Source organism: Eretmochelys imbricata, chromosome 16 (genome assembly GCF_965152235.1).
Source record: "Eretmochelys imbricata isolate rEreImb1 chromosome 16, rEreImb1.hap1, whole genome shotgun sequence".
Lineage (NCBI taxonomy): Eukaryota > Metazoa > Chordata > Testudines > Cheloniidae > Eretmochelys > Eretmochelys imbricata.
Genome location: NC_135587.1, coordinates 19,194,832 through 19,214,148, shown reverse-complemented (window position 1 = coordinate 19,214,148; position 19,317 = coordinate 19,194,832). Strand labels below are relative to the sequence as shown.

The following is a 19,317-nucleotide window of genomic DNA, read 5'->3' as shown; positions in this document are numbered from 1 at the left end:
GCTCTCTAGATACTACTGTGATACAAATGAATAAGAAGTGAAAGGGACTGTAAACCAGAGCTGAAATCGACCAGCCAGTGTTTATTCTCCCAGGCTGAGTGAAGGGCAATATAAACACACCGCTAAACCAAAAACATGAATGGCAAAAAGTAAAGGTGATGAGTGAATAATCTAGGCCCCATGCAGCAAGGTACTTAAGCCTGGGCTTAATTTGAAGGCACTGCTTGGAGACTATTGGCAGGCAGGGATCTGCAAGGGAGGGGAAGCGGTGTTAGGAGAGGAGGTGAGGGGGTGGGGGGTGGGAAGGTGACTTCACTTGGCAGTATCTCTTTAAACGTTTCCATGGAAACATTGAACGCCAAAAATATATATATAACTCATCAGCGCCAGGCCTGACCCTCTGTCCTACAAAATCAGCGCCAGCAGCTCCGGCCAGCCCCACGGGGCGGGGGAGGGGGGAGACTCCCCCAAGTCAACCCGAGCCCCCCCTCCCGGGGCAGCGTGGCTCTGGCCCTGCCCAGGGCGGTCCGGAGGGGCCCCACCCGCGGCTGCCCCGTAACCCCCCTGCGCCAGGTTCCTCCTGCGGGGGAAGGAAGTTGAGCGGGGCGAGGGGAGGGGAGCTGCAGCGAGCTCCTCCTCCTCCTCCTCCTCCTCCGCGGCCGGGCGGGCGATCGGAGCGGGCAGGGGACAGCTGCCGGCCCCCGGCCAGCCCCGGCAGGGGAGGAAGGGAAGCGGGGAGCAGCAGCCCCAGCGACACATTGTATCTCCGCGGCGCGGCGGCTTCTTTGTCTGCTTCCCGGCGGCCCCCCCCCCCCCCAGGGAGAGTTGCCGGATTGTAGCCCCCCCCCCCCGTCGGCGCAGGGGGGTGGCTCTTTTGTTGCTGGGACACGCTGCCCGCGGATCCCCCTCCCCACACCCCTTCCTCAGGGGGAGGGCGAGAGAGGGGTGCCCCCCTGCGCTGCGCCGGCGTTCCCCGGAGAGAGGAGGCGGACGGGCGAGAGCAGCGAGGAGGGGCCGGTTGTGATGATTTTGTAGCCTTGCCCAGCGCTGGGACGCAGCAGAGGGGAGCCCCAGGCCGGCGAGCCTCCCCCTTCGCCCCGGGTGGCGGGTCTTTGTTAGTTTGCCACGTGAACCCACTTCGGGAAGGCTGCAAACCGCTGGCGGGGAGCCCCAGACAAAGCCCCATCGAGACGAGGGCAGGGGAAGTCCAGCAACTCAAGGGGGAGGCTGGAGAGAGACAAGCGACCCTCCCCTGCGAGCAGCAGCCCCCTGAGGGGAGGGGGCAGGCGGGGATGGGCTTTTAGCCCCCCACGCCTGTGCCTCTGCTTTCCTGGCTTTAACCGGAGCTGGACCAAGGAGCCGAGCGTGTGCTGCGGTGGGAGAGATGCTGAAAGGAGCCGCTGAGCTGGGATCTACGGAGCGTTTTATAGGCAAGAAGTAAAGCTGCCAAAACCACGCCGGGGAGCGATTAAAAAAAGGAGTCTTGGAAGTCCCTCCCCCGTGCCCGCCCCCGCCCCCGAAATGCTTCCTGCGTTGGCCGCACATCAAACTGGAAAGGAGCGATAGCACTTGACCATCCTGCAAGGGGAAGCTTCTCAACTCGCCCCGGAGCCTCCCAATCGAAGGAGGAGGGACTGCTGCAAGCGGCTTGTGTGTGTCCTCAATGAAAAGGGAGAGGGGACTGGAACCGTAGTTTTGGCCGCTGGCAACTCATCCAGGGCACCTTTTGTCTGAAGGGTACGTTTCTCTGCAGGACGATGGAGGAGTGGAGGCAGTGTGGCCGCTGGCTGATCGACTGCAAAGTTTTGCCCCCGAACCACAGGGTGGTCTGGCCCTCAGCTGTTGTGTTTGACCTGGCTCAGGCTTTGAGAGATGGAGTCTTGCTCTGCCAGCTGCTTCATAACCTGTCACCTGGATCTATTGATCTCAAGGACATCAATTTCAGGCCACAGATGTCACAGGTAAAGTGAAACAGACCGTACTGGAAGTAAACCGAGTATATTAGACACCCAGAAAATACTCCAGGTGGGGGTGATGCACATTGACACCCATACTGGGGCACCATCAGCTTGAATCTAGTCTGTTTTTTTTTTTTTAAAAAAAAAACAACAAAAACCCGCCCCCTGTATTAAAAGTAGTTTCAGGTCCTATATCTGCTCTTGAGTCCATCCCCACCTCTTGCTAACTGGTATGGCTCTAGAATCACATTTTTCTGTTTTTTAAAAGTATCTTTCCTTTGTTGCTGTATGACAGACCCACAGAAAGAGTGGAAAGTGTCCATAGGACATGGTGAATTATAGAAAAGTAAACAAACTGGCAAAATGGAAGTATTCCACCTCCAGTCTCCCTTAGTTTGTAGTCCTCTTAGGTGTTGCCTGTAACAAACTGGTGTACAAAATGCAGGTGGCAGTGTTTTTGTTTTTAAGGTGACTGTGTCCCTTTAGTTTTGGTATTTGAGAGAATGGGATTTGGCTTCAAACACTGCCCTGGACATTTACTAGCCCAGAGACAAAATCTTGCCCACCTTCTACCATGATTTAAAAAACAAAACCAAACATGGTCTTACTCATCTGACAAAAATAAAAACAGTCTTCCCCTGGTGAGAAAAATTCTACGAAGCTCTGTTAAATTCTGTTTTAACCATGGCAAGATAGCATAGCTTCATCTCCCAGCTGGCAGAGCAGTCTGATGATAGGTCCCTACTCCTGTGCAGTCCCAATGTGAAGGGGATCCCTCAGGAGTTTGTGCTAGCAGATTGCATAGTAGGATTGGGGCCATAGGGTGTCATAACCCTATAAATCCTTTTTAAGTCTCATCTGTTAAAGGGACACTGTCAAGTAGGCACAGGTCAAATTCTGCAATCAGATCAGCATGGGTGTACGCAGCTTTCCCCCAGAAAGGCCACTGGGATTGTGCACAGGTGCAGTGGTCCCGCTGCACGGCAAGATTGGATCTTGAGGTTTTCCAACTTGGAAAAAAAAATTCTTACAAAAATGATCAGAACCAGAAATGTTTCCAAATTCTTTTTATGTTACTGAAAAGTGTGGTTTTGTTTTTTGTTTTTAAAACATTCCCTTTAGGATTTTACAGTCCAAGCATTTGTGGCATTTGCTCTAGAAGTGCATGGGAAACCAGAGAATGAAACTGACTAGAAACACAAATGAAGCTGGCTGTTCTGTCTGTGTTGTCCACACTGAGCTAACTGTGGAAATAAACAAGTAGCCTATATGTTGATGAGTAGATATTAAACATGTGGCCTATTCTAATAACCTTAGGTTGTACTGGTAACAAAGGCAAGGGAATGTTATTGGTAGCAAGGGTATCCCAGTTTGATATTTTTCCAAACATGAATTAAACTTGACAACTCTCAAAGATAAAAAGGGGTCATCTTGAGTCCTAAATGTATGCATTGCAATCATCCTCTCTGTCCTAGGACTGCCTTTGCTTTTGTTCCATGAGTGGGTTTTACTAACGTTTTTTAGTAATGTTTTCAGCTCTTATGACGTCTTGCCTATAGTAATTTGTATATTTTAAGGAAATACTGAAGAACTTTGATTGAAAGTGTACAGTGCAATCAATAGTTTAAGGTCTTGGTGTTGAGTACAAACTTACTCCCAATTCTGCAAAGATTTAAGCACTTGCTTTAACTTTACACATGTTAGTAGTCCTGTTTAGGCAGATGAATACTCCCATTCAGTTAAAGCTGACCATCTATGTAAGTCTTTCCTCGGGTAGAGTCCAAGGCCCTGATCCTGCAAACTGCTCTGTGTGGGGAGACCCATAGAAGGAAGAATAAGACTGTGTAGGTCCTTGTGTTGGTAAATAGGACTCATCAGTTAAGCAAGTAAAGCCAAACATCGTGGTTTTCCCAAAATGTAACAACAAAGTGAGACTGCCCTTTTGGTGTTTGCGTTATAAACTGATCAAACTGCCTTTCTAAGAAGCTGATTTCGGTGTTTGATCTCTTCGTGATAGTTTATGTTTTGAGGAAACATCTAGTTATGTAATGTAATGATCTGTGCATTCTTAGGACACCCCGAGGGTGACACTATGCTTTCTTTTCTTTTAAGGAAGCATTACAGCCCTCCAAGTGTATATTCAGTTCCAGATCGACGGTGTATGGAATTCAGAGTTGGCCTAAAATGACTTACAGAGAGCTGAAATATAGCAGATCTCTTAATGTTTGTAAAGGAACTTATTGACACCTTAGTTCTTGCCGCTGTCTGCTTTGTGAGGCAAGGGCTATATATGAGTTAAATATATAGTCAGTAGCTGATTTTATTTTATTTTATTTTTAGAGCTGTTGAGAACCTACTCCTCCTGATGAAATTACTGGAAGCTATGTGAATTTAGGATTTCTGGAAATTCAAGTAAAAATACACGCAGCTGAATAAAATGGTCCTAGATTTTAGTACCCTTCTTTTCTAGTTGTACTTGCAAAGTATTCTTTAAAGCAAAAACATTACGTTTTAAGATCTTTAAAATTGATAAGATTAGAAAACCTATAACTATGTGTAGGCTTAAATGTTACAAGGATGTTCATCTTACATAAAGGACTTGTAAACCATTTCCTCTTTCGCTTAGGACCTGCTCCAAAGCCCTTTCCACTCACATCAGTGGATTTGGGGTTAGATGGTTACCTGCCAGCTTCTGCATGCAGGAACTAGTGATTCCCCAAAGGCAGCTGGTGGCTTCACAAAAAACCTACAAATAGATCAAGGGTCATCTTGCTCCTCTCCTTGCCCTGTTCTAGGGGTCTATGAGGCTGTTGGAGGTAACAGGACTTTGACAAGAAAGGAAGGCTGTCCCAGTGGTTAGGGCACTAGCCTAAGAATCGGGAGACATGCTTAATTCCCTGCTCTGCCACAGGCTTCCTCTGTGATGTGATCTTGTGCAAGTCACTTAGTCTCAGTTCTTCATCTGTACAATGGGCATAATAGCACTGCCCTACCTCACAGGGGTGTTGTGGGGGTAACTACATTATAGACTGAGGGGCTCAGATACTATCGCAATGGGGGCCATATAAGATTAAGTAAAGAAGGAACAGATCCTTCAAACGTTGCATTTGAAACACAGGGCATATTGGCCTAGTTAGGTCAGCAGTGTCTTTCTTTTTACAGAAGTTCTCCACTTCACCTTAAATGCTGGGGAGAGAGAAACTCATAGTAGACATGATGCAGGCAGGGTAATAGTTTGCCCTCGGTTTCACCTGCTCATCTTCAGTGATGTAAATGGGGTTACACAGGTGTGTAACGAGGCAGAATTTTGCCTGTGGTTAGAATTCATTTCAAAGGCCAGCAGTGAAACGATGTCTTGGTGAAAAGGAAATGCTTTTTGATCCAGAGGATGCTGGTGTCTGTGACTTTCCCCTTCATGCTAATTAGCAGTGAAATTTATTTTACCTGCTGCCATTAGAAGTATCCTGGAGAATGCACTGTGAAGTTGGTCTGTCAGGTCCTATCCTGAAACCAGAAAAAACAGCCTTGTAAAAGGCAACAAGGACTTGTTTGTGTTTTGTGCTGCTGAGAGGTTAGCTGAGGATTGCCTCGTACCGATACTATGCTGTACTTACTGGACAAAGGAACCATGCGTAGCAGAAAGTCAGCTAGTTGGACCAGAGAAGCTTTGCTCCTTGATGCTGTGTGGAATTGGTGCCAGGGCATATTCATTCTGACTCTTTGTAAAAAGCCAGCTCTGCAAGCTGCCGTCTCAGGTTGGCTCATTCATGCTGCATCTCAGAGACTTCGGTTTGTTCCCTGATGCTGCTGGCCAGGGTAAGATTTGCCAGTCAACCCTAACTTTCTAGCTATGGCGTGCTAAGTAGAGGCCTCAATGGCCAGTGCTGTGTTCTGCAAACCAGTGCAAGGCTGGCTTTGGTGAAACCTGACTTCTGCTAACGAATCCTATTGCTGTGGGAGCAAGCTCCAAAGTGGTGGAAAGTAAGAAAATGGCTTTAATCCCCTCCCCTCCCGTCCTTATTGATCTGTCCATTACAGCTATTGGATTTATTGGGTTTTGAGTCCTGTCTTGCCATCAGGAAACCCAGCTGATGCAAGGGACATCCTCGTTTGCAAAATGCACGCAGCTGCAGCAGCCCTGAGGTTGAAATCCTTCAGTCTCCTGTGTAGAATTCTATAGCAGACCTCCTTCATCGTCCCTCCCTTGACTCTCCTCCCAAAACCCTTGGAGCCCTCTCTATGTCCTCCCCTATGGCAATCTTTCCTGCCTCTATCGCTAATTTCCAGGCTGCTGGTTAGAGCCTAGTTGTACACTACAGCTGGCTGCCTTGTATCCGTTGCTCTTTTCATAATTAAAACAAGGAGACGGGTTTTATTTTTCCCCTTGAAAGAAAACTGCTAGTTTTGAGTTTCGCATTTTTATTGCTGGTTAGATTTGCTTGTAATTTTGTTAAGTCTTTGACCCAAATACAAATTAAATAAATGCCTCTGCCCTGTGATCCAGCTTGGCAATTTTTCTCGGTTGTAACATCATTTGACTTCACAGGAGTTTGATTGCGGCTCAATTAATTTTCCTTGACAGGGAAACTTTGACTTGTACTCGTGCTGTTCCAAAGGCTAGTCAGAGGTGAGCTACCAAATCAAGCCCTGATTACACAGGGAGCTCTGTGTGGGCAAACATCTGTGCCAGCACAGAGCCCTAGTTACTTCAGTGCAGCTCTGGATCAGCTGTGTGGAGCCCCCTTGCCAGACAGGGACCTAGGTTTGGTTTTGATCCAAACTTTTCATGGAGTATCTTGCAAACATTCTGATCTAATTAACCAGATTTGTAATAACCAAGAGAACAAGCAGCTGTTTCTAAGAAGATCTTGTGTAATATCCAATACATCTTCTATTGAAGGCTAGAGGTTCTACCCTGGTCTAATAGGTCTTTTTTTCATCTGTACTGAACTTTCAGGGACGAAGGGAATGTTTGGTGTCCTTCAAGAGGACAAGAACAAAAAACTAATCTACCTTGCCTTTGCTTCTGTCTAGAAGTTGCTTTTCTTATTCCATAGTTTGCTAATAATTGTAGTCAGGGCTGGACAGTTGTGATCTAGTGGCTTGGGCAGAGAGCCGGAAGTTGGAGAAACATGGGCTTGAATCCCAATTCTTCCACTGGCTTGCTGTTCAATCTTGGCAATCCACTTCACCTCCTTGCACCTCACCTTCCCGTCTGTAAAATGGGACTAGTAATGCTTTTGTAAAACAACTTTGACCTATGGATGGAAAGCACTATATATCCACACCTGGTATCTTCATTATGAGTAAGTGAAATTAGCTGAACTACAGAAGCAGCTGATGTTCCTGATTTCGAAGAACATCCATTTGAATGGAAGAAGTTGAGAATGGTTGGCTGAGATTACATGCTACTATGTTGGTTGCTGTGTCCTTGGTAAGGAAATAGTCACTGCTTGTATTCCCCTGCAGGTGGGAGAGGGGGTTCCAGATTCCTTGTCACCTAAGACTCGCCCGCTCCAGTAATTGCATCAGCAGAACGAATGTTGGGTGCTTGCTTTGTTAGCAGTTCAGCCATTTTTTAGCAGCAGGCTATCACTTTGTGGGCTTTGATTAGAGAAAAAGAGGGTGTGTAAGCTACCATGACTTCAACCGTGTCTCTGCTTCTACTGCAGATAGCTTCTAATATGTGTTATCTGCTCCTGGTTGACCCCAGCTCCTACTGGGACAGACTATGTCCAGCTAGGGTGATCCAACTGGTCTGTTCTTTCGTTAGCAAGATGTGATGCAGTGAGCAGGCAGTTCTGGAAAGAGATCTTTACTGATCTGCGTAGATGCCAGGGTTACACGCTAAGAGGTCTGTGATTGATAGCACTCTGGCCCACCTCAGACTGCTGAGCCACTGGTGTTGCACCAAACAAGATTCCTGCTGTCACCTATCCCTCTTTTTCCAGTTCCACTCAATCATACTACATATGTGAAGAGAAAAATCAGAGTTAACCCAACGTCGGTCATGACTTCTTGTCCTAGCCAAGATAAGGCCGTTAGGGCTGGTGGTAGGGAATAATTGTTGGTTGCTCTAGAAGGCATGTAGGGAGAGTCAGTAAGCTTCATGGGATGCAGGAAGAACAGCATTTCAGGGGAGTGTACTGTGAAACAGGCCTATCCCTTCATTTATCAATTGGTGTCAGTTCTACTCTCAAGGCAGAGGTAACAACAATAAATACTGGGGGAAGACAATGAATCCTGCCTCTGCAGCATTTTCATACTGTTCGCTGCCAGCATGTTAACCCTTCTTCCAACAATTTTGTTTTAAAGCCTTGGGGGGGAGGGGGGGTCTGTCCAGAAAGTCCCGATCTCTTCATTTACATGCTCCCCATGCTCTGGTTTTGAACAAGACCATTGACTCAAGGACAACTGAGCTTGATGTTACCTGCCCTGGAAGGCAAACCACCCACCACCTTCCTGCCCCGGCAAACAGGTGGCTAGAGCTGGTGGGGCACTGGAATCTCTGTTCCATGGGAAATTCCAGCATTCTGAGCTGAAACGTTGCAATTTCCTGCATATAACAATGTTTTGTTTTGGGTCATTCCAAATGTTTCATTTCAGTAAAATTAACTTTATCAAAACGCTGTCTTCTCCCCCCCCCCCCCACTTAATTATTGAAATGGACGTGTTCCCGCTTAATTATTGAAATGAACGTCTGTTTGGACAAATCAGCGTTTTCTGTTGGAAAACTTGTGACCAGCTCTACTGGTTACGAACACAAGTGGCAGCAGAGATGCCTGCCTTTTCGGTAACAGTCATGTTTCCGTAACTCCTATGGCTTGTGTAGACTACAGAGTCTTGGGGGGGCGGGGGTGTGTGTGTGTGATAGCTTTGCTGGCAGTGCCCCCTAGTGGAGATGCAGTATAAGCTAACAGGAGGAGTTTTTCTACCAGCATAACTACACTCCTTCCCTGAGCAGCACCAGCTAAGCTGATAGAAGTGCTCTGCTGGTAACACAGTGTGGTGTAAAGGCTTGGAGATGCAGCCTGCCCCTTGTTCTGCTGTCCTTTCTCAGCCTAGTGTTCTCTTTACTCCTGTGTCCCTTGGTGTTGTGTTCCTTTCCCTGCCTGAATGCCACTTTCCAGGGTCAGGTCAAACACCAACAATTCTTTGCGCTTTTCACAAATGGGGGCCTTTTAAAAATACCTCACCTGGGACAGGTACCCTTCTCAAAAGGACTCGTCCCATCCATTTTAGGCATCTCTCGTCCTTGAGTGAATTTCCTGATCTGCGGGGTGAATTCTGTTGAATAACACTGAGTTCCTGTCGGAAAAATCAGCCCCTTCTTGTTGGACAGAGGGAAATTTTAACTCTCCAGGACTGTAGTAGGTATTTTTGGCCTTACCTAGGAAATTATGACAAGAAAGCCAGCAAGAATATTTGGAGTCTTGATCTGATTTTGAGGTTTGTTCATTTTTGCCAGCCTTTCAGGGAAAGCCTATTTTGTCAGTGTTTCATGCTAAACTTTTTCCCCAAGTGCAATTATGAAACTTTGCTCAGTGTTCAGAGACCCTGCTTTCATGTACTTAAATATCTCCAGTGATCACATCAATGCCAGCTAATTATAGTCACGGCAATAAAGACATCTTTCTGTGGAAGTAAGTGCTCTGTGTCACTGATCATTATCCAAATGCATGTTCCACACTCATGTGCTGATTGCTTTAGCATATGTGTTTCCTTGCTGGGCTGTTATAGCTGCTAAGATGCTGAGGTCCATATATACATATAGGTGCTTGAGGGAGGTGGTAGGTTTGTGCACACTGGATGATCAGGCCCTCAATCTGCTGGGTATCCAAAACCCCATGGTGCTGTAGGTGCTCAGCTTGTTTGACAGTTAGGACCTTTACTTCTATTTTTGATGAATATATATGTTAATTTTTGCCATGGCATAAAAAATCGCCTGGATACTAGAGACCGTTAAATCATATGGTGTGTGTTTAGATGTCAATAATGGTTGGCCCATAAAAGTTTTTATATCTTAGAACATGTCCACATGTGTAGGTAATTAATTGTGGCCTGCGATGTGTGGTGGTTTGTTGCTCTTTAGTCTGCTGAGGCCCAGGGAATGTAATCCACATGATGAAACTGTTGGCCATTTTTCTTTTGATAGGAAGACCAATAGACACCTGACTTTCCCCAGTAGATCAGAATAACCTGCTGTGTCCAGTGAACCATTGGAAAAACACACCGCTCCTCTTCTATCTGGAAGACAGAAGTAAAATTATGTGATATCAAAGGCCTACTTATTGATGATCTAGGCATTCATTTGTTACGACAACTCAAAGTCGAGCAATTTAAAAAAAAAAATTCAGTACATAGAAGATCAAGGCATGTCGGCACACTCAGCACTAGTAATTATTCACAAGGGTTTGGGACTTTAAGATGTTGCTTGAAAGCTTTATAGCTCCAGTGCTTGTAATGACTTTCACATGTCATATTAGTTGTTTAATATAACTCCACATTAGTACAGCCTCATTGGCAGAATAGTTAAGATTGGTAGATTATAGAGAAGGATGGTGGTGGGTTTTTTTGTTTGTTTGTTTGTTTTTAAATAATCTATTGGCTTGCAGGAATTCCATAGACATTTAATGGGAAAGATGTTTGTATTGTATAGAACCTGGATGCCCCATAACGCTACATGCTATGCAGACATATGGTGAAAGAGCTGAGAGTTTGAAAGACCAGATGCAGCAGGTGCAGGATATCAGTAAACAGGGTTGTGGGGAAGAGGAACGTAGAGCAGCAGTTGCATGAGCATGTTTTGCCTTGGCTGGAGCCATGTACATTTCATAGGTGTAGTAGAGAGCAGATCGGTACACTACTCTCAACTTGCCACCTGCCTTGCCCTGGTCAGCTGAATATTGGTGGATCAGTCTGTTTAAGAAGCGTATCTTTGACTCTGAGGGCTTGTCTACACTGCAGCTGCGGTGCTTAGGGAGGATGCTACCTACGTGCATGGGAGAGCTTCTCTCGTCAGCGTAGGTGCTCCATCTCCCTGACCGGCAGTAACTATGGCAACCGTAGAAGCCCTCCTGGCGACCGAGCGCTGTGTACACCAGGAGTTCAGTCGCTATGACTGCGTTGCTCGGGATGTGGATTTTCCACACCCCTGAGCGATGTATTGAACTGATATAAGCGGGCAGTGTAGGCCAAGTCTCGGTGTTTGGGTAAAGAATTGAACCTCTTCACTGGTACAGAAACCAAAGTGTGGGGTTTTTGTTGTTGTTTTTTCTCCAGAGTCTTCTGATCCATCTAGAACCTGAAGGTCTGTATAGCCCTTTTTTTTTTTGTTTGTTTTTTGTTACCTTCTGGCTTGCCCTTTCCTAGCCTTGCTGGTTTTCCCTCATGCTCTGCTTCTTACGGGTCAGTTCTGCTCCAAAAAATGATGGTAAAATAGTCTTATGTCCCCATGTTTTCAGCATCTCTGTGACTTCTAGTTCAGATGTGCTTGGGTTTACGTGGGAAAAAGTGTTTTGTTTCTTCTTGCCAAGCCTGCAAGCTCCACCTTGCGCCCAAGAACCGAGCTGAGTTCTTTCCTTCTCCTACATCGTATTATCACCAGGAATAAATAAGCTACATGCCAGGCGGTTCCCTGCCTCCACCACAAATGGTGCTCTCTGTGCCTGCAGCGAGGCTGCCCGGGTGGAACGCACTCACCCTGCAACTGGAATGTAATAAAACAGCTGTTGGCCGAGAAGGCCGAGGGAGTGAGCTGGATTCTGTCCGCTCTGTCAGCTCTGGGGCTAAGAGGAATAAAAAGTAGTAAAAACGGACTTGCTGACTTTAGTGACTCAAGAATGATTTAATTACCCACAGGAAACAGATCTCTGTGTAAGAAGATGCCTCTTTATTTGTTTCTTTAACCTGGTTGCTCTTCAGGGGTAGGACTGTATTTTGGGGCCCTCTTCCAGCGCTTCATCCAGCTATAAAGAAGTTCTCTTGTCTGCCCTCCCTGACATTATGGTGAAATCCTCTTGCTCTGGATGGCCATCTAATAATATTTCTAAGGAGAGAAAGTAATGTTGTTTCACAGTGCCCGTCCAATAACACTTGTGATACTTAACTTTTACTAGCTAGCTAGAGGGGGTGAGAAGTGAATCTGTTGCTAGCCTGGTGTATACGTGCATTGGAGTTAGTGAGTTATACAGCTAGGACAACGGTAACGCACATGTGTGTACGTCACAATCCTGACCACTGCTCAGTGGCAAGTCGAGCTTGTGGTGAAGGAGCTTTGCGCTGGAGCTTAACATCAGATCAAGGCAGCAGGTGCCAGATTGTACAAAATGATCCATAGAATTTTACGAATGCTAGGATCAGTATTTCTTGACAGTGATGCACACTTCACCTTGGTTCCTGCATCGGTTCTCGAGGCCTTTGAGGAGGGACTGCATTCTGCTCTGTTATGTTGGTGTAAACCCAATCCGGTGACTACACTGAAATCAGGGGAATTACTCCAGATTTACATGTACATAACCAAGGGCATGTTCTTGGGCCACAGATCATACACTTTTTTTTGCCTGCCCTTAAAAAACCCAAGAAAACAAAAGCCTCTTACATCGGCGCTGCTGTTTAGGCTTAAGGCTTTTCCCTTCAGTTTTTGTCCCCTTAATTTCCCACCCAAGCCTCCATCTAAATAAGCTCTCAAATATGCTAATCCAACACATGACTGATTTCTTATCGCCTGCAGGCTTCTTCCTATGTGAGAACCCAGCATGCTGCCAAGAAACGGATTATAATGCTTAAAGCAGTGTGGTCCTCAGAGATCTCTGGTGAAGCAGTGCTCTTCAGAGTAGGGTTGGAACTTCCATGGTGACTCTGGGTGGATCCTTTTGCAAATGACCTGGTGTAGGAATTTTGTTTCTGAACAAGGCACCTTTTATTAGTTTTTGGTGGACTGCAAGGCACTTAAATAAGAAGGGTTAGGTCAAACTCCATTGAAGATTGGTGGAGGCAGATAAGTAAAACAAGAGCATACCAGAAACATGGCAAGGTATTTTATAGGCTTTGTGTTAAGCTTGGGTTCGCTTGGCGCAGGGATTTAACTCTTGGATTTGTATGAAGAATACAGAATATCTCCCCCAAACTTTTTAAATAACAGAATTAAACCTTTTATCCATAGGTTTTCTGGAGACTTTCAACTAAATCTCTTACTTAATTTGCGTTAAAATGAATTAAAAATTGGACCTTTGTGACCTTTTCTCCGAACTCTTTTGCTAACAAATGGCTGTCTTGTCATTCATGCTTTCCACATAGTTAAAACTCATTAAATGTTCATATAAATAACTTGGCCTATAATAAACCAAGTGTGAGTACAATATAGCTTGCACTAATTTTGGGATCTGCCGCTGAGCTGTCAAAAGCCACCATCTACTTTATCTGGTCCCATTACTGTAGTATCTGAGCACTGCACAATTTATAATGTGTTTATCCTTGCAACACTGCTGTGAGGTAGGGAAGTTAAGGAGGATAAGGCTTGACTTGATTACAGTCTGTAAGTGTCTACATGGGGAGCAGATATTTAATAATGGGCGTGTCAATTTAGCAGAGAAAAGTATAACATGATCCAATGGCGGGCAACTGAATCTAGACGAATGCAGAGTGGAATGAGGTGAACATTTTTAACAGTGAGTGTAATTAACCATTGGAACAGTTTGCCAAGAGTCATAGTAGATTCTCCATTGTTGGCCATTTTAAAATCAAGATGGGATGTTTCTCTAAAAGATCTGCTCTAGGAATTATTTTGGGGGTGGCTCTATGGTGTATGTAATACAGGAGGTCATTGGATGATCAAAATGGTCCCTTCTGGCTTTGGAATCTATGAATCTATTACTTTTTTGCGCCCGTTTTACAAGTGGGGAACGGAGCCATAAGCAAACAAAGTCACTTGCCCAAGGTTACGTAGGGATTGGAGCGGATCAGGAATTGAGTCCAGCCTTCCCAAGTCCAAGGCCAGTGCCCTAACTGCTGGGCCATTCTCCCCTCCTCTCAGATGAATTATTTGAACTCTTCAAAGTTTTGAAATGAAACATAATTGAACTCTCCCTTGTTGCTTAACATCTGTTCCCCTTGAAACATTCCCTCTGCAATTGGTCTACTAAGTGTGTGGGGGGAGGGGGGGAATTTTTCTTTCCCTTTCTTAAAAGCAGCTTTTAATAGAAATCTCCATTGGACAGCTACAAACGCAGTATTAATCTAATGGCTTTTCTTAACATTACATTTCTCTTTAAAGAGAGCCCAGGAAACGTCTGTTTCTAACAGAGACGATTTTTTTCTTCTGTTTTCTTTGGTTGCAGCTCAAGGTTATACTGCAACTGATGATGCAATGCAACTGCAACCAATCTGAACCACCACTCCCCTCCCCCGTCTGTGTTAAATGGTGGCTTGCAACCTCAGATGTTTATAATACAGGGTCAGTGAGTGCTGGGGCTCTTCCATGCAAGTCTATTGCTGTGCTAGACTGGTAGAGCGGATGGATGGGGGAAACAGGCATTGAAGTACATAGATACACGGTTAATAAATCTTTGCCATTTAGGCAGTTGTCTTCTGGATTTTTTTTTTTTTTTTTTTTACAGCGAGCATCATCTTTATTGCTGGTTTTGCAACAACTGATTCTCTTGGGTATCATCAACGTGCTTTCAGTGCAGTTTGATGCGCATGTGCACTGGTAGCCAATGTCCCACTACAGCAATGGTTCTCAGCCAGGGCTACCCATAACCCTGGGGGTATGCGGAGATCTTCCAGGTGGGTACAGCAACTCATCGAGATACTTGCCTGGTTTTACAACAGGCTACATAAAAAGCACTAGCGAAGTCAGTACAAACTAAAATTTCATATAGTGACTTGTTTCTACTGCTCTATACACTGAAATATAAGTGCAATATTTATAAAAATTAATCATTTGGAATATAACTATATGGTAAAAGTGCGAAAGTCAGCAGTTGTTCAATAATTGTGCTGTGACACTTCTTTGTACTTTTATGTCTGTTTAAGTAAGTAGTTAAGTGAAGTGGAACTTGGGGGTACGCAAGACAAATCAGACTCCTGAAAGGGGTACAGTAGTCTGGAAAGGTTGAGAGCCACTGCACTAAAGCATTGGGATCTTCCACTGTATGGGGCTATAATCAAATGCCCCGCGCAGTAAGCGTTCTCCATCCCTAATCTGTCCTATAGGTATTTTGAGGTAGGACTGAAGACTTCACCTTCAGGAAAGGTCTGGTTTAGATCCAATCCTGGATTCATAATTCCCAGATTGAGCCCATCTATGTTAATTATAGGGGATTAGCCAAGATCCCTACTACCTGTGAGTAGGGTGACCAGATGTCCTGATTTTATAGGGACAGTCCCAATATTTGGGGCGTTTTCTTATATAGGCTCCTATTACCCCCCCCATCCCCTGACCCAATTTTTCACACTTGCTATCTGGTCACCCTACCTGTGAGTGTTTCATGGATTGCCCAGTTTACTTCAAGGGAAACATACAGCAGGTAATCTAGAGACCACATACTTTGCTTCTGACTCGATCACTGAAGTCAGTGGCAGTTTTGCCTGAACAAGGAATGTAGGTGCATAAGAACACAGGGGTCAGCGCTTTCAGGGTAAAAGAAATTGAGGCAATTGGGTACAAGCAAGCATGTAGCTCATCTATGTTGCTTCAGTTTAAGGTATTGAATTGCACAGAAAATAGCAACTTCTTACCATTTTAAAAAAAAAAAAAACATCCTGTGGAATGCAGTTAAGAACTATATCCCCGCCATAGAATTCTGTAGGATCGCAAAAGACTTGTAGGCAGGCAGTTTGAAAACAAAGATGGTTTTAAAAGTAATTTCTAGAAATCCCTTTTGGTTTCAACCCTATTCAAATCTGTAGGATTTTCCCGTAAGGATTCCCCCACATAGCCTTCCAAGGTACCAGCAAGATTTTCACCTCCCATCTTAAGCTTCTGCCAAGCAATGAAGCCAAAAGGGTGCTGGATTTTGTGATCTGGGAGAAAGTCCACTGGTGACTAGCCAGAGGCCATGATGTCCCCTTGAAACCCACCAGGATTCCTCCACCAAGCACTTGAGGTCAAGTCTGGGCAGTTCCATGGATTGCAAAGCAAAGAGTGTACACTATGTTTTTTCCCTTAGTTGGCCAATAATTGACTGCTTGGGTCATGCAGGCTAGTCTGCTTCCTCCTGGAAAGCCACCAGCCTGGAGTTGTCCTTGAGTTGGTGTTTCCTCGTGGGGCTGTGTACCAAATTTGCCCCACCAGCGGATTGTGCAATGTATTTCTGCTTGGAATTGGATAGTCTGGAATCAGCCATTTCTTGCTGTGATGCCGCTGACTTGACTATTGCAGGGGTTGAGTTCTACACGGCTTTGTGCGTCTAGTCCACCTTCTACATTTTTATAATGGCTGCGCCCTGTTGTTCAGAGTTGTTAGCTGCACGTGGTTTGTCCTGGTCTGTAGTGACAGCTGACCTGATGCTGAACTTAGCAAGTGTAGAGCAGGCTAAAAGAGGGGGTGAGATTTCATTCAAGCAGCCAGGCTCTGATTCAGCAAAGTACGGATTCACTTTAAGCCACTCCATTGGGACTTCAACATGTGCTTAAAAGTGACACACATGCTTAAGTGCTTGGTTGAATCGGGGCCTGCAATCCATCTGAAAACTGAATTCAGTTTGTGTTGGATTTTCTTGATGATGAAAATTTACCCTTTCCCTTCCAACGTCCTTTAGCACTGATGTTGGGGGAAAAATTGGCCCTTTTATTGCGTTCATCTTTTGGTATATCTAGAAGTAGTTTAGCTGCTAAATAGAACATCTGGTATCTGAAAGAAGCTTAAGAGGGAGCAATATAGAGATATGGATTTAAAAAAAGAAAGAAAGCACGGAGAAGTAATTTGTGTTTACTGCTAACATGGAATTATTTGCCAAATCCGATAAACTCCCACATGGAAGGAAAGTATTTGGCCATATGGAGAACAACATACAGACAGGACTCTAGTTGCCAGGGGATTCAGTGTCCTCTCTCTTTTGTTGGAGGATATTTCATTTGAATGAAAATGATCAAGGTCTCCTGGACTCTCTTGACGGTGGGGGGGTGGCTTCTCATTGGTTATTACAAGTGGTGCCTAAAGTATGCTCTTAAAGGGCCTGATCGCCATGAGGTGCTGAAATGCCTCAATTCTCATCAAAGACAATGGGATCCGAGGGTGGTTGGAAACTTGTAAGATCAGACTCTGAGGATCTGATTCAGTAAAACACTTAAGCACATGCTGATATCCAGCTGAGGTTGATCAGACCCAGGCGCTTAAGTACGCAGCTGAATTGGCGCTAAGAAATCTTCAGTGGATAGTTGGGAATAGACCAGTTTGCCGAATCAAGTTTGAGTCTACATTTTAAAAAGAAAGTTATTGCAATACCTTCTGTATTGTAATGCTAGTGAGTGGCCTTACTGAACAGATGACTCCTGAATTGCCTTGAAAATTTACACTGGATTGAAATATGACTTTATAAGCCGTTTTTGTTTTCTAAGCAAGCCAATTGGGTAGTAAAATTTCATATTGACCCTCTAAATATGTCTAACTTTGTTTGGTACCTCCAGTATACATAGCTGTGCTGGGCCTTGAGCTTCAGAGTTGAGATAAGGATCCGTACTGCCCCAAAGTTTGGAAGTGCTTAGATCTAGGGATTTGGTTGGGGGGGGGGGTTTGCTGTCCTCTAAATCCACCACAGCATTAGAACTGGGATTTTTGCAGGAGATGAAGAGGTTAGGCACCTGCTTCTCCGAAAATCCCAGCCTAAATTTAAAAAGTGGGCTGAGAAGTGTGCAAAATAGCCCTGGAAAAGGAAAAAGTCATGCAGAATTTCAAGACTTTTTGCGTCTACGGAACTGATCCTGCAAGCACTTGCTCATGTGAGTAATCCTCATCCAGTGATGCAATTTTTATTGCAAGTCACAAAATATTTGATGCTTTCCATAAAGCCCTAGTTCCTGGAGTCATGTGATATGAGAGAATCTTGGCTTATGGTGCATGTTTGTTTTGTTTTTTTGTTTAAAGCCAGTTTCTAGCCCATATAGTTATGGAGAAAAGCATGAAAATGTGACCCCTTAAGGCTCCCAAACAGGAGGGCAAAGAAAAAGAACCCAAAATGTATTATTCCTTATCTTGAAAAGAATCCTGGAGATTGTAAAATCTCATGATTTTTGAGGCCTGATTCATAACTTTTGCATTGTTGGAGCTGGGAAAACTGCCAAGGGGAATACTTGCTTGAGTAAGGATTACTTAGGTGAGTAAGGGCTCAATGGCTTCAGTCCTTAACCCTCAATCTTTCTGTACACAATTCTTGGGCAGACCCCAGCACTTGTGCAGAACCCAGTTGAATTCCATGGGCCTGTGTCTCGATCGTCCACCCACATGGAACTCTCTTGCAGGGTCAGGACCATAGTTATTGACTCATAGTGTGGTGTCTCTTTGCATGCAGCTTTTCCAAGATATGTATGTTCTTTTATCCCTTGTCGAACAATCAAATAATCTGTTTTTGAGCAAGAAGGGCTTTCACGTCTTAAACATATTAGAATTCAAATTGTTGCAGGCTTTGAGTGCAAAAAAAGCCATGATGTCAAACTGAAAATCAATATTTTGGGGGCATGTAATGTGCTTCCCCCTCTTCCCACGCTCTACCCGCTGCCCTTTGAATGGTGTGATTTTTTTGCATGAGAACGTTCATGTCGTGAAATGTGAGTCTTGCACAGGTCTGCTGTGGTGCCTGCTCAGATTAGTCAGGACTGCATATTCCCAGGAAAGTATCCACAAAACACCTGTCCCAATTAGTCTTCCTCCCCATGTCCCAGTGGATTCGCTGAATGTCTGATCTTTGTTTGCAAACCAACCACTTGACACTGGAGAGAATGCGTGACATGTGCGTGAAACAGCCAAGAAACCAAGCGGGAGCGTTGCCTTGCAGATCTGAAAATTGGAGCTGCTGGTTGCCTGAGTCTCTGAATTATTTACTCTAAGAAATTATCTCCCCCTCCCCAAATGTTAGCTAGTGAATTGAACATGATTGGCGGAGGTAAATGAGATGAAGGTGGGATCTGATGTGCCCGTGCATGAGTGAGTAGATTTGTCCTTGGTACATACACTGCCCTTCAGCAGGGTAATTTTGTAAACTTTTGTGTTCTGCACATTATAGCAATGCCAGGGTGGGACAATGGGTTTTGGCTAGAGCTGGGAGAATAATTGTGTGGGAGTTTTTTTGTTTTGGTTTTTTATTGCTAAACAAAAAAAATCACTTCAGGTCAACCCAAAACAACAATTTTTTGGTCTGTG

The 19,317-nt window shown here is 44.9% G+C and overlaps 1 protein-coding gene across 1 annotated transcript in view; it reads left to right on the top strand.

The window, feature by feature from the left end:
* The first annotated feature begins 1,757 nt into the window (after positions 1 to 1,757).
* Positions 1,758 to 19,317, top strand: part of VAV2 (vav guanine nucleotide exchange factor 2) — a 310,317-nt gene continuing 292,757 nt past the window's right edge. Inside the window, exon 1 of the mRNA XM_077836255.1 lies at positions 1,758 to 1,961. Coding sequence (XP_077692381.1) covers positions 1,758 to 1,961 — 204 coding nt within the window. The remainder of the gene's footprint in view (positions 1,962 to 19,317) is intronic.